We start from the raw sequence: 23,756 nt of genomic DNA, 5'->3' as shown, positions 1-23,756 counted from the left end.
GAAGAGAGAGAGAGGGAGAGAGAGAGAAAGAGAGAGACCGGGGGGTTCATGGAGAAATATCCAAGAGGGAGGGATAGAGGAGGAGTGTGTCGGTGGGGAGAGGAAAGAGGAGGGGGCAGGAATAGGAATACATTTTTTTTCCTTTACACTCTAGGTATTCGAATTTTGGGCTTTTCATTTTTTCACACCCCCATTCCACTGCTAATACCTTCTCTTTCTGTGAGAAGAAAATAGAGAGGAAGAAAGAAGAGGAGAAAGAGCTACTGTGTGCTTTGTCTCCCGCCCCTGCCGTTCCTTTTCCTGGTTTCCTTTCTGCTCCGACTCTCCTCTATTCAGCCTATTTTCTGCACGTGCACTTGAACTCTAAATCCTGTCTGCTTTCCCCTCCCCTCTCTCTCTCTCTCTCTCCTAGGCAGAGGCTTGAAATAGTGCTAGCAGGCAGGAGAGAGCAAGTGGGAGGGAAAAGGAGAGGGTGAGGGGGACAAAAAAGGGGAGAGAGATGTTGAGAGGGGGGGAGGGGAAGAAGCTTAGACGGGTTGACAGAGAGCACAGGGCTGCTCTGTGTGTATGTGTCTATGTGTGTGTGTGTGTGTGTGTGTGTGTGTGTGTGTGCGTGCGTGCGTGTGTGTATGAGTAGGTGTGTGTGTATTTGTGTGTATTTGTCTTCGCATTTGTAAACACACATTCATCTACCTAGGCTTTACATGCAGTGGTTCACATGCTGGAGGTAATCCACATATGATGTTAGCCTACATACCAGAGAAGAATTACATGACTTTTTGGGGACAAGGAAAGAAATAATTAAAACAGCAGTATTTTCTGTATTTTCAGTATGTAGAGTGTCAAACTGCATTTATAAGAAAGTACTAACATTAAGCAATGCTTTGGAGACAATATAATATGATCAGTGCAGCAAGGAATGAATGAATGTTGAATGTTTTCACTGTTAATTAATCCAACTATCATTTTGTCAGTTAATCATTACAAATCAAAAAACCAAAACCAAAAGGGATTTTTTTTAAATATTTGACTAATCTTAGCTTTAACACATCTACCATAATATTTATTTAAAATTTCAGTGCAAGCCTGTCGTGACGTACACACATCAGCACATGTTTTACATTTTATACTCTAAATGATAAAGTGCATAAAATAATCTGCCGACTTGTCAACAGTAATAATAAATGGCAATTCTCATTGTATTTAACCTGCCAGTGTCAAACAGGTGTTTTAGTGTCTCAGATACTGTGAAATTAAAAATCTATTTTTAAATTACAATTAATCTAATGACAATTTAGCATTTTTTTATATTGCAATTCAATTTACAGGTTGTCTGCAAATACTGTGAGAGGTAGACAGAGGGCGGAATGAATGAAAAATTAAAATGAAAGTTATGAGAATTTAATATGATGTCAGAAAGAGGTCCGAACAGAGGAGAAGGAAGCCAGGTCATGGGAAGTCAAGAAAGAAATGTGCTGAAAAACTGGTCACCTTGCTTAGGTAGCTCTGTCTATATGCTGTCTTTACACATAACTACATTTGTGACAGGATTACGAGCTTTTATTTATGAAATACTGATATTAGTCACTGCATACTGCTTTGTTTTCCAAGGACAGCAGTCACTTTGGCAAACAGAGCCCTGGACAGGAGACTGAACCTAAAGAAAATGGCATATTCTGCCCTATTGTGGCAAACAGCTTTCACAGCTTTCTTCAATAGGAGGATCGTGATTACTGGCAGTGTTTGGATTGCTTTTAAGCTACAAACATATTTCATTCAAGGGAGTAAAGACAGGTGAGTGGGTGAGGGCTACTAACCCTTCACTGGTGGTGTCTTCCTCACTGAGCTGCTTTCTCCTCTCCTGCTGACTGCAGCACACTTCCTGAAACAGAGAAATGGGCAAGAGAAGTGAAAAAGATGCCACAACTTTACCCTCTGCTGAGACACTGTGGCCGGGATTTAACAGGGATAGCTCACATCCAGCATCAGAGTGGAAAACCTCAGTGTCAACATTGTTTAACCATCACTTTTACACATATATGAACCATACCGTGCGATTAAAATATAAATGGAGAATATTACCGTTAGTGTTCGAGTTACTTTGGTTTAAGGGCAGGGATAAGCAGGAATTTGCAGCTGTTGGTGAGGTTAATTCAGGCTACGGTATCATCATCCTTTCCAAATGAGGGCAGTCTCCCTCCCTCCCTCCCTCCTCAGCATCCTTTCTTTTGCTGCTTCACCGCATTAGCTGCCATCGGCTAAACGGGGACTAAACTCCATCCCAAACCTGACCACCTGGCCGTCTGCTTAGCAGGGTATATGAAAAGTAAGACACTGGTTATTACTGGATGTTATGAGAGCTGTATATATGGGTAGCTGTCAGAGGCGTTACGTCTTGCCTGCCACCAGTTACAGTTACTTTAGCTAGCTAGCTAGTGGCTAACGTTAGCAAAAAATGTCACAGCTCTACTCCGACTGTTCCAACGGCGCATTAGGCTCCGAGGCCACTCTGAGAGCATTTAAAATTCAATTTTAGACTCACCTTTGTTTCCAATTTGCCTTTTTAGATGCCCAGTGTCACGGTGAAAGATGTCAACCAGCAGGAGTTTGTCAGGGCTCTCTCAGCTTTCCTCAAAAAGTAAGTAAAGCTGAAAAACCAGCCTTACAGCTGCATGACTGGTTGGTATCCACCTGTCAATCATTCAGGCTGACGGTGAATGTAAGTAAAGGGCAAAAATAAAGAGTTGACTTTAATGTGATGAGAAAATGCATTGCATTTTAATTTAAAATTGGAGTTTCTTTATTAATGATTGAAAGATAAACTTTTTGATGAAAAGTGATTTTTTTTTTTTAAAGTTACCTTGTGAAATAAAAAAGTGAAAAGCAGCAGAGTTAAATTTTATTTCATGAGCATATTGACCACAGCTTTAAAAATCCCATGGTTTACATATATCTTTCTGTATTTATTCATGTCTTTATTGATTCCAGAATCACTTATTTTAAATTTTAAACATGTGAGATCTCTTTCTACTCATACTGCCTCATTCAATCTTCAGGCTCATCTCACCTAAATTACATAATAAATAAGCCTAAATGTTGATATTTCAGGGAAAAAAACATTAATAAATATGTAAATAAAATACATACAGTATGTGTTGAATAAATCCTGTCTTCCTGTGGCATATGTTGTTTGAGCTAATGGCCCGTCAGTTGATTCATCACATCAACTGATAATTGATTTTTCAGGTCTGGCAAACTGAAGGTCCCAGAGTGGGTTGACACGGTGAAGCTTGCCAGGCACAAGGAGCTGGCACCCTGTGATGACAACTGGTTTTACACCAGAGCAGGTTGGTCACACTGGAAGTGTTTCATCAGTTCATCTGCAGCAGCTGTAACAAAGCTAAAATGCCAAAAATCTGTATATTCCAGCTTCTTTAATATTAGGATTTGCAGCTTTTCTTTATCTGTCCCTGTGGGATTTTGTTTACTGTTGGATTGCAACATCTTGGGTTCTGGGCATGTGTCCATGTTTCCTTGCATTTTAAAAACAAAACATTTTACCAAAAAATGAGTGAAATTAAATGTTTTTCAGCATTTCCTTCCTTCCTCCCTCACACATATATAGATATTTTTAAGATCAACCTGTTTATATAAAGATTAGTTTCCCACTGATCATGTGATTTTACACTAAATAAAACAACTCTGTGTCTTGAGATGTACATCAAATGTGATTTCACCAACATCAAATGAGTGAAATACATGTAAAATTATTTACATTTTCCTAGACACCCCTGTGATCATCACAAGGACTCCTGCTGGTCTCTGGACCCTATTTCAGGAACCCATGTGATAAATGATAATACTCCTTGTGTAATATTGGCCCGTCCTATGAGGTTTTCCACAACTGGTACAGTATATACTGTAAAAGCATATGCACACAATCCTCCCTCAGCTGCTGTGTATGTTATCTACTCAGGTTTATTGACCTAACAATAGCATAAGAAGAATTTCACACATTTGATAAGTTGGAATGTTTGATTTCATGTCTTTTGGGTGAACAAGTCAAGAGCGTTTCAGATGATAAAACAGGGACGTATTGCAAAGTAAAGTATATACTGTTTGTACATTTCACCAGCATCCACAGCCCGTCACCTGTACCTTCGCGGAGGGGTGGGCGTGGGCTCCATGATCAAGATCTACGGAGGGCGTCAGAGGAACGGTGTTTGCCCTGCCCACTTCAGCGTGGGCTCCAGGAATGTGGCGAGGAAGGTCCTCCAGGCTCTGGAGGGCCTCAAGATGGTAGAGAAGGACCCCAGTGGGTAAGAGAAGTGGATGCTGGGTATGAGACTGTAAAGTGGTGACCTGAATAAGTAATGGATGATTTTTTAATTAACATTTGCTTACAGTGGACGGAGACTTACTCCTCAGGGTCAGAGAGATCTTGATAGGATCGCAGGTCAGGTGAGTTGTTACTGCGGCAACTGCAGTTTATATGTATGTATATGCATGAGCCAATAGGGACATTTTATTGTTATCCTGTCCTACGTGATCTCTGTATATATTATTTCAGTAATTACTTAAATGAAAGTGAACTATGATCATACTTTAAGTAGCAGCGAAACACTCAGTTTTAGTTTACATGCATTCATAAAATGTGTTCAAATCCAGATTGCAACCCCTTTGTGCATCATGGGTAAGGTTACATTTAATTTTTTTCTGGTCTAGAAGACAATTTATATGATTTTGTCTAGAAAAAGGCAAAGAAGTATAATTATAGTGAACTGATAGTATTATAAAGTAACAAATAAATAAGTATACAAATAATTTACTGACTCAAAAAAGTAGATATAGTTTTAAATTACTAGTCACAATGTTTAACTGAAAATATTTATTTTAAAACACATTTTAAACAAAACGGTAAGAATACTTTGCCACCATGTCCAGTCCTCAAATGAGTGGCTCCCTCTTGTGTTCTGTGTCAGTTATTGCCATAATGACAATGATTAAACTAAAACTGCTTTAATGTTTGTATTTAAGTAACTAAGTTACATGTTTACATTCATGCCATCCCTAAATATTTTCTATGACCAGTGCACATGCTTTCCTGTTTGATATGGCGGCATGACTATCCCTCCTGCTCTCTCACTCTTTATCTCTGTATGTTTAGGTTGCCTCAGCAAACAAGAAACAGCGAAGTTTACAAAGCACCATCTGAGGACTGCATGCAAAGAATCCAGACGAGTGAAATGCAGTTATGCCTTACTGCTTATTTACTCAAGTTCGCTTGTTTCCCTTATCACTCCAGTGCCCACATTACAAAAGGCACTTCATAGAGATGTGTCTATAGTATGCATGTGTCTATAGTACTGTAAGAACAAATTAAAGATTATACATGGATGTTTGGCAACAGTTTTAGGTTTCTTTGTCATTTGAAATTCATTATGAATTTCATGACAGCTGTGGTGTTGCGACAGCAAAACACAGAATGGGCACAGGAAGAATGCAGTATTTCTAAGCAAGAGCATTTTAATGTTGTTTTGACAACAACTGTGAAACTCAATGTAAAAAAGAAAGAAATGGATGTTAATGTATATTTTTATTAATTTATTCAATTCTTTGTCTTCAGTGTTGGTTACAGAATATTATGCTCAAACATTTTATTTATGAGATGTATATGAATGACATGATAATACAGAAGGTGTTCTGATTAAACTGAGTCTGAATACTGAATATGGTGTTGTAGTGTTAGCTTGCATGTGGATGTATGGGTGACTGTGTGTCTTTAGTTGTTTCGCATAACAGTGCTGATCCAGCTGTTGTAGCGGCACACACGGGCGTAGACACTGGGGTGTCCCTGCATGGCACAGTCATACCCCCAGGACACGACTCCCTGCAGCTGACCATTACACACCAGAGGACCACCGGAGTCTCCCTGCAAACACAGGCAGAGAAAGAACAGGGGTTTAAATGTTACTGTGAGTGCTCAGTTAATACATAGCACATTCTGTAACTCAAGAACAATAGAGTAACATAACACCAGGCTGAAAAGAAGTGTTTTGCTGCCCTCTCTGGTCGAGAGTCTCAAGCCTGTTTCACCTTTGGGTGTGGTCAGAAGTTTGCTTTGTTGCAACTGTAACCACCCAAGACAGTTTTCACGGGGTCCTGGTCTACACATGTGCGTCACAGCAGCAAGGTGACAGGTTAAACCTCTACAGGTCAGCGAAAACAAGATTTTAAGGTGGTGTTAAATTACTCTTTAAGAGCCGACAAAGTACATTCACAGAATTAACTTGTCAATCCTCAAAACCAGGAGGGTTTTCTTTCACAGCATAAGTAAAAAATAAGAATATTGCACTATCGTACAATTTATGGGAACAGTTTATAGATAAAATAATCAGATGGACATGACTGTTGTCATTAAATACCCAACAAATAAAGTCATCACGTAGATTCAAAGTTCCTGTGAATCCAGTGCTGCCATAAAGCTGTTGTATACACTGATTTGCAACATTGCCCACAATGACCTAATACAACCAAAGATATTAAACTGATAGCTAACAGCCAAACTCAGTCAATAATATATTAATATCAACAATGTATTATGATAAAAACCACTATGTCGGCAGATATTAGCCACATAATGTAATACTGGTGTAGGTGGTTGTGAGTTGGATATTCAAAGTCAATTACTCATAGAAATAAAATGTCTTACTGTTTCATATTAATGTACCGTTTAATGATTATAGTTTTACACACTGAGTATCCTCCCATATATGCTTTTATATGATCCTTTCACTTCATTTCAATTACACTGATCATAAAGCATTAAATAAAACTAGAAGAGGAAACATGATCAGATGGTAAATATGTCTCTTGCAATACTGTTGCATCTTCTTCCTGCATTCACAGTGGCAGTGGTGTAGGGGTAATTCCATAAGTGGGTATCAGAGTAGATAAATGCATAATTTGCATTTAAGAAAGAAGCATAACCAAGGCTCAGTGAAAAATTAGGGCTGTACTGTGTACTTTTGTGTGCTCAGTACCACACCCCTGAGTCACAGACTGCTTGCACTGCGGGAAGGTGATGCACCGTCATCTACCACCTGACTCCCTGCGTGTTCACTGTGGTTTAGTCCAACTCACTTGGCAGCTGCTGGCGCCTCCTTGCATGAATCCGGAGCAAACCATGTTCTGGGTGAAGAGGTGGGGGTAGGCGTTCCTGCAGATCCTGTCATCGATGATGGGCTGCCTCAGGCACTGCAGCCTGTCGGGGAAGTTGCCTGGGGAGCAGGAAGGCAAGTCTCAGTTTCTGGACCAACTAGTATGTAAATACTATAATTTCCTCTGTATCACATGGATATTATGAGATATCAAGTATGATATGAGTAATGTTGTGATGAGTTGATTAACTAATTTGTAGATGAAAAGTTTATTTACTCCAACTTTGGTAATTAATCCTTAATTTATCAGGAACAAATGCCAAATGTTTGGTGGTTGCCAGTATGTGAAGATTTGCAGCTTTCCTCCCTTTTTCAAATCGTTGTAAACTACAGACACTTGGTTTTGGGGCCGCTGGTCGAACAAAATGCAATATAAAGATGTCACATTGGGTTCTGGGAAATTCATTTTCTGATATTTTATGGACTAAACACTTACTTGATTAATCAGTACCACTGACACTAAAAAATAAATAACAATCTGTAGCAGCTTTAATTTGTTGCAGGCCTAAATTATGAGACATAGATATGCATGTCAGTGTGCACGGCTGTATGAATTAAATGCACTTTTTCTATGTTAAAGAGGTACCCCAGCTATTTAGTATTAAACCTGGCGTGAACCTGGCTGGTTATAGCAGTACATTCCTTTAATTAATAAGGCTTGTCTTTTATGATCAGAACTCATTCAGACCCACACAATGACATGGTTAGGCTCTTCCAGCTGCTGTCTATCAGTTGTTTTCTTGACCTCAGTGCAGAATGAGTCACAACCTACATCATCATTTTTGACCACATTTACAACCTCAACCACCCCACTTCTTTGTGTCTGAGCTTTCAGACTCAGCTTACTGCCGTTGGCGGACATGTTTCCCCACCCGGACACCAGGCAGTTTTCGTCGGCCACGGGGCAGCGAGTGGGCAGGGCCACAGTCTGGACGTAGCTGTTGAGGGTGGCGGGGCGGCTCAGTTTGATCAGCATGATGTCGTTGTCCAGGTTGTAGCTGTTGTACTGTGGGTGCTTGATCATCTTGGCGCCATCAATCCACTGCTCGGTGCCCTCATTCACAGCGATGTTGTGCTCACCAAGACGGACCTGGATACGACTGGTGGAGGCAATGAAAGTTAAGTTAGTTTCATCATGTCATCACGTCATCATGAGCCTATGAAACATTTTCTCGGAGTGTTTTCATTTTCAAAGCAACATCTATCAATAGTTTGCTAACATTAGCCACCATAAGCTGCTGGTCATACCAGAGCAAGTAAGGCTGAAACAGCCAAACCTGTGAGTGCATTGAATTGAGCAAGGATGTGTTTTATTTCTCATAAATTCAATTTAAAATTGGTAACAAAAAGATTGTGTTATTTCATCTTCCAAAGATCACACAGTCGTGCTTTAAATATTGCACAAATTAATCTACACTTGTTTAACTTTGGAAATTAGCACAAGCAGTTGGGAGATTTTTAAGGAGCCTTTTTTTGCTGTATTTTAAATCATGCAACAGTGTCTTAGGTCTGTAAGTACAGTATGTACAAGTCATTGGGCAAACTACACTCAGCTGCAAACCAATAAAACCCTGGTATTAATGCATTATCAAAAATGATCCCAGTGCTTTGCTATGATTAAATTCAAAGTCGCCGTCCTTTCAAAAGTGTGTTAAGCTTGTGCAGAGTTTGCTCTTTTCACATTAATCTGCTGAAAGGGGAAAATTTTTCTGGGCTCAACTTAAATCTCAGTTTAAAACGTGTTAGTGCATCACAACTAGTTTAGGAGCCAATGCAACTTAAACAAATGTGATGAGGAAACTTCCAGTGCACTTACACTGGGAACAGACTTTTCTTTTGTTAAACTTTTCAAATGAAACATATTCAGAGGCAGAGTATTTTTGTATGTCTTAAACGTGTCTGGAGGTGGTCTTTGATGTATATTTTGGAGAATATCATTTCCTGCACTTACGACTTGTAGCAGTGAGCAGCGGACACCACCCACTGGCTGGAGATGAGGGATCCACCACAGAAGTGGTATCCAGCGTTCAGAGACACCTGGTATTGGACAGAGTGTTTGGGACACTCATACCCTCCAACAATCTTATCATCCTCAGCTGCAGCAACTGAAACAGCAAAAAATGTATAATATGACATGTGGAAAAACCCCTGGTGGTACTTGAATAAACTTTTATAGTAATGAAACAAGTGCATTAGAATAAATTTACCACATTTATATTTCAAAAACAGAAAAGAAGAATAAAATTTGTTAGTCTCTTACATGCTGCTCCAAGCAGAGCAAGGAATACCAGGGCCTTCATGGTCGTTGAATGTAAGAGAAAGCCCACACTGAAACTCCTTTTATACACCTGTCTGGCATTTTACATTCCCAACTTTCTCAAGGTCAGGAAAGTAAAAGGCAAAACTGTTCTGGGAAGGAGCCATATGGCTGAAAGCAACAGCAAGACCTTGCGATAAAAACCACCAGGTCACTTAAGGGAATTTCTGATTTAAGTGTTCAACTGATAGTTATGCAACCAGCAATTATGTAATTTCAGTGACGATACATATATATATATATATATACACACACACACACACACACACACACTGTGGAACTTAACACCAAAAACATCTTTACTGTCAGTTTTAGACTCAGTCATAAAACAGATGTTGCATCTCCTATAGCGTGTTTATTTGTCCAGAAATACAGTAGCGTACTTCAGCTGTGGTTATGCCTGATAGCAGTTCACAATTTGCAGGTGTCACTATTCTGTTTCTTCCTAATCCACAGAAAACCTGATAAGACTGTTGCAAAACTGCAGCAGCAACACAGGAGAAAATGCAGCGTAAGAGAAAGATGACTGTGTCCCCCAACCTGAGGTTCAGGAGCCCCTCAACGGGACATAAGATAAATCTCAGGGACATATGCAGCCTGTGATGAGTAAGCATTGCTCAGATATAAAAGGTAACAAGGGTGGTCACAAAGGGTGGAAATGAAGGTTGTATATGTATTAAGCACCATTAAGTTAAACTGTTTATGCCCCTCTTATACAAACCAGTGTTAAAACGTGAGGTTGCATGTTTTTGAGTTGAACTACCTGCTTCAGACTACTTCACTTGAAGAGGCAAATCTATACAGAATGTGAGAAAATAAAAAAACAGAATAACACACAAAAAACTATATCTAGTTCTTGTGTATTTCCTACCCAAGTAATAATCTCACAATCCCCAATAGGGGTCCTGACCCCAGGTTGCCACTAGTTAATAGCATAGTTCTTAAGTTTACAGTTAATTAGCCAAAACCAATGCAGTCTAATACTTTTTGCCATTTGACTATATGAATTAGATGAAGTGAATACAAGCCGTCAACAGTGTGCAGGATTTTTTTTTTTTTTTCCATAGGTATGATATCAGCATGAGGAACATAGATTTCTGGCAAAGACAAACATTGTCTTTGCCAGAAAATATTTGTCTTCATTTTTTTTTTCTTTTTGCGTAGATGACTGAGTTTAAATAGCCAGTAGCTTATTTGTTTTTCTTGTATTTTTTCTCCTGACAATCTCTACCATCAAATGTTTACAAAAGTGAAATAGTCAGATTTTGATCAATTATCAAATTTGTCTTCCAGTTTTATGGCGTATTTGAATTAATCTAAAATTTGTAATATTGATGCATTGTGATGTATAAATGTTCATGTGTATTTATGTATGTTCACCTGAGAATCGCAAATTGTATTTAATTTAATTCATTCAATATATACTGAATGGAAAAAAAAAAAAACGGGCAAAAGAAAATTCTGAACATTTCAAATTTTTATTGAACATAAATAAAAAAAAAATTGCAGATAAAAAAATATTTAACAGGTTTAGAAATTCTTTATACAACTATGTACAGGTAAGGATTCATTGTGAGCCGATAAAGTAACAAAGCTTTGCGTGTCAAATTCAATTATTAATCCTAAAAAACAAAATATACATCCACAGCACTCAGCCTGAAGTTTAGGATCCTATCTACATCAATCAGCTGGGAAGGGATGCACGCAGGAATAAACGGGCACAAAAAAAAAAAAAAAAGAAAAAGTGGCCACATCTATTCACAAAATAATTGCAGGCATAATAGTAAGTCAGTGTTTAATAGTATTGATCTTGGTTGTTTTCATACCATAAAGATGTAATGATTGGAAAGATTGAACAATGAGGAAATGAGGAAGCATTTTTTCCACCAAATGTGTTGTGTAATTAAATTAAATCTTGCTTCATAACACCTTTGAGGTAGTACACCAGTGAAAGACAAAAACAGGAGGGAGAGGGTGCAAAACAGCTGCGGACAAAAAACCCCAAAAAACATTAACTTAGGATCATTACTCAGCAGTAGCTTCAGTTCTATTAGTCAGCCTTCACTTACAAACAAAGTTAAAAGTTCAAACACATTTATTTCCATCAGCTTGTTGAATATACATTTATTGTTCAAATATACAAAAATACAAAAAGATTTATAAGGGACTGAGTAGAGCAAGATCACTATATTCGGAAACTCCCTCATAGACCTTAAAATACACAAACGGCACAAATGAACAAATAAAGAACAGACTGTTATAGTGGGATAAAAGCATTTAGGTCACAGCATATCTGCCGTTACAAATAAAAACAAGACATTTCAACTGACTGAATGAGGGAAAAGGTTTGGGTGACTATATTAAAACTACCTTTTAGGGTAAATGTCACCAGCACCTGAAACATCATTGTCCCTGTGGTATCCAGAGTGACATTAAAACGTAGCTGCACAACAATGTACATGAGGTGCTTTGAGTCTAACATGTATATATTGTTCTGAAATAAAAACTTGTCCCGTCTGCTGGGACACCGGTGCTGCCAGAGAGGGTCTTGACAAAGTAAGGTGCTGAATGAAATTAATTCACCTCATCCTTCTCTGAGACCTTGTATTTACAAAGACACCAGCATAATAATGGATCCCTCTTTACACAGTAATAACTGCAATCAGGTTATTTTAGTTTGCACCGTCTGTAGCTGGCAGTAATCTTCTGGCTGTTGTCTAGCTCCGGTTGCAGCAGAGAGCTTGATGACAGATTTGGTAATGTAAAACTGAAAGAGTGTGGTGTATGAGATGGTCAAACAGTACATGAATCCAAGAAAAAAAAACAAAAAAAAACAAAACAATCCAGCAGTCTGAAACTCTATAAATAGTCTTCATCCCGAGCTTTGACATATGGCTCTAGTCTGGTTTCTGTGACTGTTCACATCACTTCAGACGACAGAGAATAAACAACTGAATTCTGCCCTCGCCCGGTTTTTAAATTAAGCTTCCAATGAAGTGAAGACTCAGTAGATCAGTTTGTGTGCATCAGCAACCTCACTCTTATGGCTACGTCACATCAGTCGCCTTCAACATCTCATAAAAGTCCACCTCCTGAATTCAAGTGCATTTAACAAGATGGCTATTGGTACGTGTGTGTGTGTGTGTGTGTGTGTGTGTGTGTGTGTGTGTGTGTGTGTGTGTGTGTGTGTGTGTGTGAGTGAGTGAGTGAGTGAGTGAGTGAGTGAGTGAGTGAGTGAGATGCTGTACTAATTCAGGAAGCGTCGACAGCGTCTTGTCCCGCAGTTGCAGTGCAGCTTGTTGTCCTCGTCCTCGATGGGGAACTTGTAGTCGTAGGTGAGCTCTTCTCCCCGGTAGATCTTTCTCAGGGCAAAGATGACGATGTGCTTGCGGCCGTCTACGTTGATGACACGAGAGTAGCAGTTTGGCTCACATGAGTGGTTGATGAAACGAGCCGCGTTGCCTTGCATCGTCGCGTCCACCACGTCAAAGTCATCGATTCGGAACATGTAGCAGCCGATGCCCTGAGAGTGATTAAACAACAGACTTACAAAATGTTTCCACATTTTGACCACATTTAACTGCTTAACTGCACTTTGTGCAGTGGTTTGCTTTTGCTCAAAGTAACTATTATTCAGTCGGAGTCATTTGAAGTTAATTCTTTTTTCAAAAGTAGATATATGTTTACATTTTAACAGAAATGCTCAAAACGCACAGGATATCAGGAACAGCAGGTCACATCAGTGAAACACAAATGAACTTGCAAAATAATGAGGCAGGGACTGAATCCGAATGCTCACCCCCCGACTTGTGGACTGAACCCTGACACACTCTCTGGGCCGTGAGGGGTTGAACTGTACTGACAATTGAACAAGATATGTGCAGGAGTTTCTGCTTCACTTAGTCCAGAGATCGATATGTGCAGTACTGAGCCTCACCGTATCAATTAACTTGCACATCAAAAATATAAGATACAAATAGCCTCAGAAATAAATATGGGAGGCTACATTATTATTGTTAGTATTCCTTTCTTCTACATCATCTAATCTGCAATAAATCCGGGATTTTCAAAGACCTTCTCAGGGGAGTGTTGTAGATTTGAAGGGGGGAGAGTGCAGGAGGAGATAAAGGCAAATGTACAGCAGAGGCACAGGTGCATGAAGAATGTTCTAAAAACAACGGGACGATTGTCCACTCAATTCGCTCAATCCACTTTGGAATTATAGAAAAAGGATTTATAAACGCAGAACCTGAAAATCATCACATTTTGAGGTTTTCTTTTTTCCCCTCCAACCAGGAATTGCTATTTGCTAATCATTTATAAATAGCCAATAAGAGCAAAATTGGCACTTTTAATGGTGCCAATTTGCCAATATCTGAACAAATATTAGGTGTTTTCCTGGGGAACAGAAAGCTTTTGAGGATCTCAGTTCCTCCTACCTGCATTTCCCTGGAGGAACCAAGGTTTAACTTAAGTTCTGTGACTCTGATAGTCTGCAAAAGGTCCAGCTGAGGTCCCATGTGGACCTTGACATGCAGACTTCCCAGGAGCATTAAACCCATTAAAGTGCACTGGACATTGGAATTCAGCAATGATCTCTGTATGTCATGATGATGATTTCAAAATACAAAAGTGTGTATTGTGTTTAGTCACCTTGCTGTCATAATATTTCTCCCGCTTATCAGTGAGGACAGAGCGAATGACGGTACCAGCGTACTCTATCACCATCTCTCCCGCCTCGATGTTCCTCTTACAGAAAAGTCCACGCCCATGAATTTGAGATCTAAAAGAATCAAGGTAGGAAATATAATTGAGCACACATGGTGTGTTTTAAATTCATAAAATTTCTTTTCTGCTATTTGTTTGCCATTACCTGTAAACTCCTACTGCTTCTTTGGAGAGTTTCTCCAGGTGCCTGAATCTCATAGCCATGGGAAGCTCACTGCTGGTGGCCCGCCTGTCAGAGTGAAACAAAGAAAACGTGGCACTGAATCTGTCAAATTTTAAACTCATATTCAACATGGAGTGTAGTGGGTTACAATTCAAATGTTGAGGAGCAAGAAAGTGGCAATACTGAAATGCTCTAACCTGGAAGATTTCAGTGGGAATTCATCTTCCTCTTCATCAAAGGGCCCTATAATGTCAGGGGGCTCTCTGTGCTGCGATGCCAGGAAGTTGAACATATCAAAAGTTGCTTTCCTAGTTAGGAAAAGAGGAAAGAAAAAATACAATTTATTTGAGGTGTAATTAAATCGCAGACAAGAAATAAAAATAAAGCCATCAACTAATAACACTTAAATAAACCTTATCAACAAGTTTATTTAAAACCAGTTTTAACAGAAAGTAACTGGGGCTGTGTTGGTACCGTGTGTAGATTTCAGCTCGGGCACTGCCACTCGGGTTGAGGGGAAGCTCTTCCTCGATGTCATCACACCGGTGGAAGCGGAAGCGGTGCTGTTTGCAGTTTGCGGCCCCCTGCAGCTGCTCCAGCAGGAAGATAACGGCGTCGTGGACGACACCGAGCACCCGCGGCCCGCTCATCCCACCCAGGGGCAGCTGCTTCAGGTGGAAGGCGGCTCGGGCTTCAAGGACACCGTCAATCACTGCACGCCAGGCGACTGAGGGAGGAAAGAGACGAGGAAGGTGTGTGAGCTCTGTAACACTTCACATGCACAAAATTGATTTTTCTAAGTTCACTCCTCTCAATTGCTTTCACTGTAATTAAACATTCATTGATTTAATTTGTGGGTAAAGGTCTGTGAAACATTACAGTTAGTGGCAGAAGGCAAACATGAAATCAAAAAGCTGTTATTACCCTCTATACTGTTAGCTTTAACACTGAAGCCATCTTCACTGGTGATTTCAAAGCGCAGATGGGGCTGGTTCATGTACGTCCTCTTTCTGTATCTAGGTGCAGGTGCATCTTCTTCTGAGCTGAAACCTGTAGAATTAAATGTAATTGCAAGAAAGTGATATGTACAATATTTCCAATAATTCCAGCTATGATTATAGTTAAATAATTTAACTTAATTAGATTTTGAGTAATTAGACTTTGTCAGGCAAATTTAAGAACAAGATACCATCTCATAACATCACACTATAATGGGATTAGTCTCTGAGTGGCTTTTGGAAATATTTTAAATCATTTAATCACATTTAATTGCTGTTGCACGTTTTGTTTTTTGTTTTTTTACTGTGAACATTAAAAAGAGCAGCTGCTATGCTGGTGACACTGATAGAGCTCCAAATAAATAAACATTTAATGTTCAGTCACAAACCTGAATAAGGGCCCCATTCAGAGAGGTCTCCGTGGCGAGCGCTGACCCACATGTGTGTATTACTCATACTGTGGCTGTTGGTGTGTTCAGATGTAGGTGGACTCTCAACCTGAGAACGCCTGAGCGGAAAGGACAAACAAATAAGTAAAAGTATAAACAATAAATGCAGCAACGAGATTGGCAGGTACTATCCATACCACTTTTAAAAAAGGCCTGTTCAGGAAAGAAAAACTAAATTTTGCAAGAATTTGATTCAGAACATTTCTTCCAATAGTATTTAAAAGGGTGCAAATGTAAACTTTTTCTTTTAAAATAAGCTGACTTGCGAAGTGGGTAAATATTGAGCTTCAACTTTATGTAATCTGACTCTAACATTTACCTCTTTGTTACTTTATATCATAATAATCTAAATGAGGACACTTTGAAGAGGAACTAACCTGGAGGGTGTAGGCGGTGGTGGAGCAGTAATTCTCAGTGGCTCAGGCTCATCAGAAAATATCTTCTGGTCTAGATCAAGAATATCCTTCATTGTTGGTGCTTTCATTCTCACACCACTGGATCTGCTGAATGAAATCAAAACATTGTATTTTATATTTCACCATCTTTTCCACCTCTTGAGGCTGTGGAAGCCACTAAAGGTAATAGTTGGATTAATACACAAACTATTAAATATCTTCATCATGTGTCAACATTTAGACCAGAACAAATATTAGTTTTTATCATCTGTTTTATTTACTAAGAAAAGAATTACAAGTCTTTCAATACCTGGCTTCATTAACGTCATCCACTTCACTTGAGGGATCCATCAAGAAGTCCATCTTGGATTTCTTCCGAGAGGGCCTTTCAGACACTGATGACACTCTCTTAACTCTCACCTGGTGGCGTGATGAGGCAGGTGTTGGTTGCGAGTTCAAATCTGCTTCATTGATTAAACTGCTGGGCAACTCTGAAAACGCCTCTGGTGACTGATCTGAGTCCTCTGCGTCCTGAAACTGGGATGATCTTCGATGTCTGACCTTTGGCTGTCGAGGGTTACTGAGGATGATGGGTTTTGTCCTTTGCGCGTGGCGGTGGGTAGCCATGGCTCTGTCAATAATAGCCTGAGCAGTGCTTTCTTCAATGTTGGAGAGACCAGGTTCAGTTACGCTCCGGACGCTAGTGGGAGCTGTAGAAGTGGGAGTGCCGCCGCTTTTCACTGGCACCACTCTGACAATGATTTTTCTCTCCGCCGTTGTTGTGTGGTTACTGGCAGCAGGGGTGCTTGTGGCAGAAGGGTTGGAGCGAGGCTTTATTATGACACGAGGGACAGAGCGCTGCAAAGCGTTACCACTGTGGAGAATCTTGGCTATCTGGCTTATTTTACTGTAAGTAGGAGAATTTGTATTGAGTGACTGGTAAGTGTTTGACCTCGGGTCTTTGATGAGAATCTGACCTTGACGGTTGACCAGCAGGACTTGTGGGGAAGGAGCAGAAGATGGGGGCGAGTCGGTGGCTGCAGCCTGATTCGGAGTCACTACCTGCTGCCGACTTCCTGGCTTGGAGCTGTCCAAGCGGATGGCGATGGTTCTGCTCTGTTTGGCACCAGGTTGAATAGGTAAAGCATTTAAGCCATTGATTACAATGGGGGATCTCAGCGTGCGTGGGACTGTACAAAAAGTGGCAGCAGCAGAGGAAACAGACGCATTATTTACAGTTTGTGTGGGTGGAGAAGGCAACAGCAATTTGAGTTTATGCTGCTGCGGAAGATACGGTTTTGGCGACAGGCGTTTGAGGTTTGATGTGGGACGTTTTGTCTTCACCACGATGGTTTTCATCTGCGCTGTGGGAGATTTTTTGGTTTTAGATTCTGGTGAGTAGTCGGGGTCATTTAAATCGTCTTTGAATCCGTCAACTGAGTCAGCTGATGAGACACTGTCATCTTTATCATCACCTTGATTATTTATGTGTAATACAGAGCCATCTCCAGCAGAAACAAAATGACCTGTAGCTGAATCCAATAATAGATCATTGTGAGATGTTGGTATTTCCGAGCTCATCGGGACCTCTTCCTCCTGAACTGACATCTCATCATGTACATAATCCGATTCAAGAAGAGCAGATGGTGGAGAATTTTCCTGAAACTCTGGCTCAGTTGCTCCTTGTTGGACTGTTGACTTTGACACAGTGTAGATTGACTCCAGCCTCTTTAGTGCAATCGTCAGCTGTTTAGTAGGTGTATTATGATTGTGAATTTTAGCGTCCTGAGCTTCATCATTGCCCACTTCGCTTTCATCACTCTCTGACCCACTGTCCGCCCCATCTAACTGCGAGATCGACTGTGCTGAAGCGAGCTGACCGGAGGCATCTGAGCCACTAGCTGCATCACACACCACTGTACGTGAAAACTTAAAGTAATGGCTTGAGTCTTCATCTTCAGAGTCATTCTCCTGATTATGTTCCTGCATTTCCACATCCTGCACAACACCTTCCACCTCTCCTCTACCACCTTGTGCTCCACAGTGAAGTACGACATTCTCAGTTAGCAGAGCCTCGTCAAACTCGAGTTTTGCATTCAGCATGGAGGCCACTGCCACCTCTGTGTCAGTGTCAAACACAGTGTAAGGCAGCTCCTGGGACATCAGGTGGGCAACTTCCTCTTCCAAGTTATCAGGGGCTAGTGAGATCCCATTGGTTGTGGCCACGGCTGCGTCTTCTGCCTCAGACGATGCTAGGAAGTCTTGGGGAACCTCGGCAGAAACTGGAGTGGTGATTTTAAAGTTTTGTCTCCCTTTGGGGGAGTGAGTGATAGCTCCTTGCCGAGGTGACAGCCCTGCAGAAATGCTGGAGTTGGACCTAGGTGGGGAGCTCCAGACTGGAGATGTTGAGTTTTGTCGAGACAGAGGAGGCGAGGCGGGTCCGAAGCTTGATGATCTTGGTGGGGAACTGAACAGGGCACATCTGGAGTGGACGGTGCCACCGGAGCGGAGGGTCATCGGTACAGATGGGTCGCTGTCTGTTGGTGAGGAACTGCAGCGGCTTCTTGATGACAGCCTGCGAGGTCGACGTGTGTCCTCCAAGTCCCTCAGTGTCAGGATGTGATGGGATTTGGGGGGAGCGGACCCTGAGAGCATCAAACAACATAGTGAACAATGCGGTCTACTTCACGAATACACTAAGATATAACACTGTAAATACTGAGGAATAGTCAGTGTAAACAAGGTAAATTATCAAAACAAAAAAGTATTTTGTAAAATTTCATTTGAAACTATTTACCTGGAGATGGGAGAGGTCGAAATGATCCTCCAGCTGGTCTCCTGGTCTGTGTATAACCAGGACTTTTGGAACCAGGTGTATTGTGCAGTTTAGAGTTGGGTGATGGGGTAGTGGACTTAATTGGACTGGATGTGGAGCTTAAGCGATCAGGGGACTCCATATCTGTCAAAGAAGAAAATGTTACCAACCACTGTGTCATATTATATGAAAAATGTATTTAAAGCTGCAGTAATAAATATTAAAACTGTAATGTTGTTGTGTAATGTGTCACTTACTGCGACAAAAACCCTCACTCAGACCTCCAATCTACAATTTGTATTTGCTTCTTTCAGCCTTTGCATTTCAACTTTTAACTTTTGTTTCACTGTTACTGCTCTCATCAAAACTGTTTCCAGAACAGAGCGATCTGTAAGGCCCTGCTCACCTCTGTGGTGTTTGGGACTGTGAACTATGGTGTGATTCTCTTCTTGGTCCCATCTCGGATCTTGTTCCTCACCAGGGAGAGGTGTGCTCACTTCGGTCACCTTACAGGTGTACTTACAGCGCCTGCGGGGGTCCACAGTGCTCCAGTACAACCGAGAACATCTAGAGAATAAAGGGAAGACAAATGTGTTATATAAATAAACAAAAAGACAAAGAAGTTATTTAGAGTCATTGTGATGATACGACAGTAGCAGGAGCAAGCTCCCAAAAGTATCATGAATGTTGTCCTACAAAGTATTTTGTTTTTTACTCAAACATGCCGAATAAGAATTTTTACAAAAGTAGTATACACACACAACATTAAAAAAAAAAGATAAACATAAAAGATTAGCAATTATCTCAAATCCATATCTATATCTTTAAACAGTGTTAAGTGACCTGAATAAGGCTTCATAATGACAATGACCACTTACTGATAGCCGACTGGATACAGCATCCTCCCATTAGATGACAGCTCTGACAACACACCAAGTTTCTGAATCTGTAGAGAGCCTGGGAAAGTGAGGAAAAAAAACCTTAATGATTGGGTTCAGCCAACTGAGAATAGTGATGTATACTGTAGTAGTAATATTTTATCCCCTTATGAAGACACACATCCTGTACAGTGGTGAACAGACAGACAACACACACTTATTTTTACCTATGGTCATGTTTATTGATTCGGGCTCGAGGCCTGTGAGGAACTTTCTCCTGAAATTGATCCCTTCAAAGTCCACGTACACCCTTCGAGGGACTTCAAACCCTTTCCCAGACACCATCTGGAAACATATGGTACATCATAAATCAGTACAATGAAAAGAACATCAGCAGGTGTGAGGGGTGAGTGAATGAAAGACTAATACTTTCCGCTCTGACATAAATGTAAACCGTAATTTATAACTATAATACAACTAAAAATAAAAAGACGTTGAGAGGAATATTGTGCCTATACCTTTGCACTGACAAGATCCCTGTGTTTGTAGCAGTACATCTTCCTGTCCTGCTGAAACACGCAGTTCTGGGCGCGAGCACACATGAAATGGAAATTACTCTGGCAGGTGGCAAGACAGCAGCCGACGGTGGCTCCTGACTGTCCACAACGATCACAACGCTGGAGAATGAAGGACAAAAACATTAATGTTAATTATCTATCATAATCCTTTTCACACATGTTTATCACAGAGTTATGTAACTTCTGCAAACTGCAATCCCACAACATTTAGAGCTAGAGTGACAAGTAACAATCTAGCTACTAAAGACATAATAAACATTTAATTTATTTCCTGATAGTATCTTACCAGGTGGCGCCCTCTTGAGACAGCGCTGTGCACTTGCAAAAGTGCACTGTTGTCCTCATACACCTCTGCAGACCAAAGGCAGCAGTTAATGTGGGCCCATTCATTCTGTCCCAAGTACAACAGCCGTCCTGCATCCTATTGGGATAAAGAAATACATTCATGTCACTTAATAAGCTGCAGAAACTCACCATTTTTATATAAAAAACTTAAGTATGACAAGGACATTTAGTAAAAAGTCAACGCAACTGCTGCAATGTAAACATAATGCATCCTGTTTCTGCATTTAAATATTTCAAATATTTATATTTGATTTTTGATATGTATTAATATTTATATATGTTTTATGTGAAATTAAGACAGTAGAAGTGAATTGACGTAAAGAGTAATGTGGCTGAAACAACTGGTTGATTAATCTGGTACTACTTTGTTAATTGATTACATTTCAAGACCACAATGTTGCATCTTCACAAGAACATAAGATAATAGAAATTAAGTGCTTGTCCTTGACTTACATTCTATAAAAACTGCTAAATATCTTTGGGTTTGGGACTATTGTCAGATAAAAAATAAAAGAGTCTCCTTTGGCAGTAAGAAATTGTTGTTGTTGATTTCTGCTTTCTGATTAATCAAGAAAATAATCTGCAGACTCAAAGATAATGAGAATATTAGTTGCAGCCCTTCCATTGTGGACACTGAAAAACAGCAAAACTCACATTGGGAGCAGAGTCTCCATATTGCTGACACAATGCACACTGCCTCATATCTTTACTCTTGGTAGTTTCCTGGTCATCTTTTACACCTGTGAGGGAGAAGCACCAAATGTTTATATTTCGTTATATGTTTGAAACCTGAAAAAACAACATAAACAAATTAATACAATTAATAAAATCGCACATTTTTGCTTTTTTTTTTTTGCAAATGTCACAACCTGTAACAGATGTGATCTTTAACACCAAGAATTAAACTGGCGGTAGTTGTATGTCCAAAGGTTCAGACTAAGATCACATTCCTGAACAGACATGATACAGAACAGGCTGCTATAATCTCCATACCATGTGAATGCAGAGGGAGGCTGTGCGATGCACCAGGCTGCTGTGTAGTGAGTGACGACAGCAGAGTTTTCCCCGCCGTGTGGCCCCTGGACTCCTTAGGCTGGTATGTCCTCTCCAGCCACTGTGCATAGCTGTGCTCCTTAGATGGTGGGAGGACTGCCTCAGGAAGCATGCCACTACAGATAGAAAGATATGAACAGTCAAACAGAGCTGAGGACTGGGGAAGACATTTGAGACAAAAGCCCATCTACAATAGCCTCCTTAATGACACTTTCATTCTCCAAGTCATTTCAATTGTAGTTAAATAGACTGAACTCTGACCTAAAGCCTCAACTATGCTATAACTTTCAAATATGCACAGTGAAGGAATAATGTGAATGTATATATGCTGAGGGAACAATGTTAAGTTTAGTGTTCTTGTTAATAAATTTACCTTGGGAATTCCTCAGAGAATGAGCTCCATTTCTTCAGGATGCGTGCAGGAAACCAAGTGAAAACTCGCTCCACCAACTGTCAGAAACACAACATTTAAGATCAAAGGAAAACCCAGGTTAAATTGTGGTCAAGGACACTGTCTATTTTTGGACAATATTTTAGTCAAACAGTCTGTTTATAGTTCGGTGTCTAGTGACTAAGCTCCACATTCCATCATGTGGCCATGAAAACTAAAATGGAGGGAAAAAGTAGAAAACTCCACAGGAAATCAATGAAAGAGGGGGTTTTAAAAATACACTAAGACCGTGGGAGAGCTTACTTTGACATAGTGTGTCCTGGCCTGACTGGTCAATCTCTGATTCTCAGGAAGGAGCTCCTCCTTCTTCAGCCACTTCCTCATCACAGAGATGACATCCGCATGGAAAGTTTTCTGGAAAAAAAAAAGAGGCCAAGGGTTCAATCAAGAGCATCTCACAAAAGTGGGTTTCAGAAAAAGAAAAGAGCGACATAGAAAGACAGAAATAATTAGGTGACATAACTCATTTTATTAATTTCACTGAACTGAATGTGGTGACTGATTCCCATAATTAGCAGATTATAATGGAGAATAGACTCACTATTGAGGTGTAACCGCCTCCTTTAAACTTCTTCTCCATGACTTGCAGATCGCAGACTGGACGCTGTTCCCTGACAAACCCTGAGTCATTTGTTTCCTGACACTGAAAGACAAAAATGACAAAATGTAATAATAAAACATCCGAAAAAAAAGAAAAAAAAGATCAAAACTTAACATTTTTATGAATAAAAGCAAATTTCTTTAGTGCTCATTTCTCTCTCTTTGGATATTTGTCTTTCACGGGGCTGCGAAGATCTCTCACCGCTTTACAGATAAGGAGGTGCTTCGTGATGTCGTCGTTGAGGAGGTGGGTGAGCACGTCCCCCAGCCCGGCTATCAGTCTGCTCTGCAACTCCTCCTTCAGGCTCCTGCGTTCAGTTCGGCGTTGGCCACAGGGTGAACAGGTGAAAACCACCTGTCCTCGTTGGCTTGACAGTAATCCAAACAGCTCCTCTGCAATGACACAGAAAACATGAACGCTTCAGTGCAAATTCATAAAAACTATAAATTATCCAGTTATCAGCACATTATGTTTTAACATTTGAAAGGCTATGAATCATTTTGAGCAATGTGCATCCAGCAAGATTAGAACCGCATTAACACTATGTACTATACATTTCTATGTGTGAATCCATTTATATCTATGTGTATAAATTGTCTCAAAATTATGATTTATTAGACATATTAAGAGTTTATTTTTGTCTATTTAAGTATTGTTTATTGAAGTGGTTAAGATGTAATTTTAATTTATGAGTGTGCTTCTATGTTGTAATATTTTACATAGCCAAACAGATGTTTTATTTATTTATTTATTTATTTTTTAAAT

General features: G+C 40.1%; 3 protein-coding genes across 5 annotated transcripts in view; 1 reads left to right on the top strand and 2 right to left on the bottom strand.

The window, feature by feature from the left end:
- The first annotated feature begins 2,221 nt into the window (after window positions 1-2,221).
- LOC111657635 (small ribosomal subunit protein eS19) lies at window positions 2,222-5,334 on the top strand. The gene is made up of 6 exons (XM_023409901.2): window positions 2,222-2,326; window positions 2,568-2,638; window positions 3,247-3,347; window positions 4,136-4,319; window positions 4,407-4,461; window positions 5,168-5,334. Exons 2-6 carry the CDS (start codon window positions 2,568-2,570, stop codon window positions 5,213-5,215), a joined length of 459 nt encoding a protein of 152 aa, XP_023265669.1. The 5' UTR covers window positions 2,222-2,326; the 3' UTR covers window positions 5,216-5,334.
- Window positions 5,335-5,577: 243 nt separating this feature from the next.
- Window positions 5,578-9,553, bottom strand: LOC111657634 (trypsin-3-like). Its single transcript, XM_023409899.2, has 5 exons — window positions 9,481-9,553; window positions 9,172-9,325; window positions 8,067-8,320; window positions 7,144-7,280; window positions 5,578-5,932 (listed from the first exon to the last, which is right to left on the bottom strand). Exons 1-5 carry the CDS (start codon window positions 9,518-9,520, stop codon window positions 5,783-5,785), a joined length of 735 nt encoding a protein of 244 aa, XP_023265667.1. The 5' UTR covers window positions 9,521-9,553; the 3' UTR covers window positions 5,578-5,782.
- Window positions 9,554-11,318: 1,765 nt separating this feature from the next.
- Window positions 11,319-23,756, bottom strand: part of kmt2ba (lysine (K)-specific methyltransferase 2Ba) — a 29,136-nt gene continuing 16,698 nt past the window's right edge. For 2 of the 3 annotated variants that reach the window (XM_023409793.2, XM_023409795.2), the window contains exons 16-36: window positions 23,193-23,383; window positions 22,932-23,033; window positions 22,634-22,744; window positions 22,313-22,389; window positions 21,880-22,055; window positions 21,541-21,626; window positions 20,828-20,962; window positions 20,482-20,640; window positions 20,191-20,308; window positions 19,964-20,042; window positions 19,492-19,652; window positions 19,068-19,229; window positions 16,581-18,915; window positions 16,253-16,378; window positions 15,816-15,934; window positions 15,353-15,478; window positions 14,903-15,155; window positions 14,626-14,736; window positions 14,411-14,494; window positions 14,191-14,320; window positions 11,319-13,060 (exon numbers count right to left, since the gene is read on the bottom strand). In XM_023409793.2, coding sequence (XP_023265561.1) covers window positions 12,785-13,060; window positions 14,191-14,320; window positions 14,411-14,494; window positions 14,626-14,736; window positions 14,903-15,155; window positions 15,353-15,478; window positions 15,816-15,934; window positions 16,253-16,378; window positions 16,581-18,915; window positions 19,068-19,229; window positions 19,492-19,652; window positions 19,964-20,042; window positions 20,191-20,308; window positions 20,482-20,640; window positions 20,828-20,962; window positions 21,541-21,626; window positions 21,880-22,055; window positions 22,313-22,389; window positions 22,634-22,744; window positions 22,932-23,033; window positions 23,193-23,383 — 5,117 coding nt within the window. In that variant the 3' untranslated portion in view covers window positions 11,319-12,784. The remainder of the gene's footprint in view (window positions 13,061-14,190; window positions 14,321-14,410; window positions 14,495-14,625; window positions 14,737-14,902; window positions 15,156-15,352; window positions 15,479-15,815; window positions 15,935-16,252; window positions 16,379-16,580; window positions 18,916-19,067; window positions 19,230-19,491; window positions 19,653-19,963; window positions 20,043-20,190; window positions 20,309-20,481; window positions 20,641-20,827; window positions 20,963-21,540; window positions 21,627-21,879; window positions 22,056-22,312; window positions 22,390-22,633; window positions 22,745-22,931; window positions 23,034-23,192; window positions 23,384-23,756) is intronic. The other variant, XM_023409794.2, reaches the window with a different exon arrangement.

This window comes from Seriola lalandi, unplaced genomic scaffold (genome assembly GCF_002814215.2).
Source record: "Seriola lalandi dorsalis isolate HSWRI2012SDOR001 ecotype SW California unplaced genomic scaffold, Sedor1 jcf7180002054408, whole genome shotgun sequence".
NCBI lineage: Eukaryota > Metazoa > Chordata > Actinopteri > Carangiformes > Carangidae > Seriola > Seriola lalandi.
Note: the sequence above shows the minus strand (reverse complement) of the source record. Positions and strands in the feature narration are given on the sequence as shown.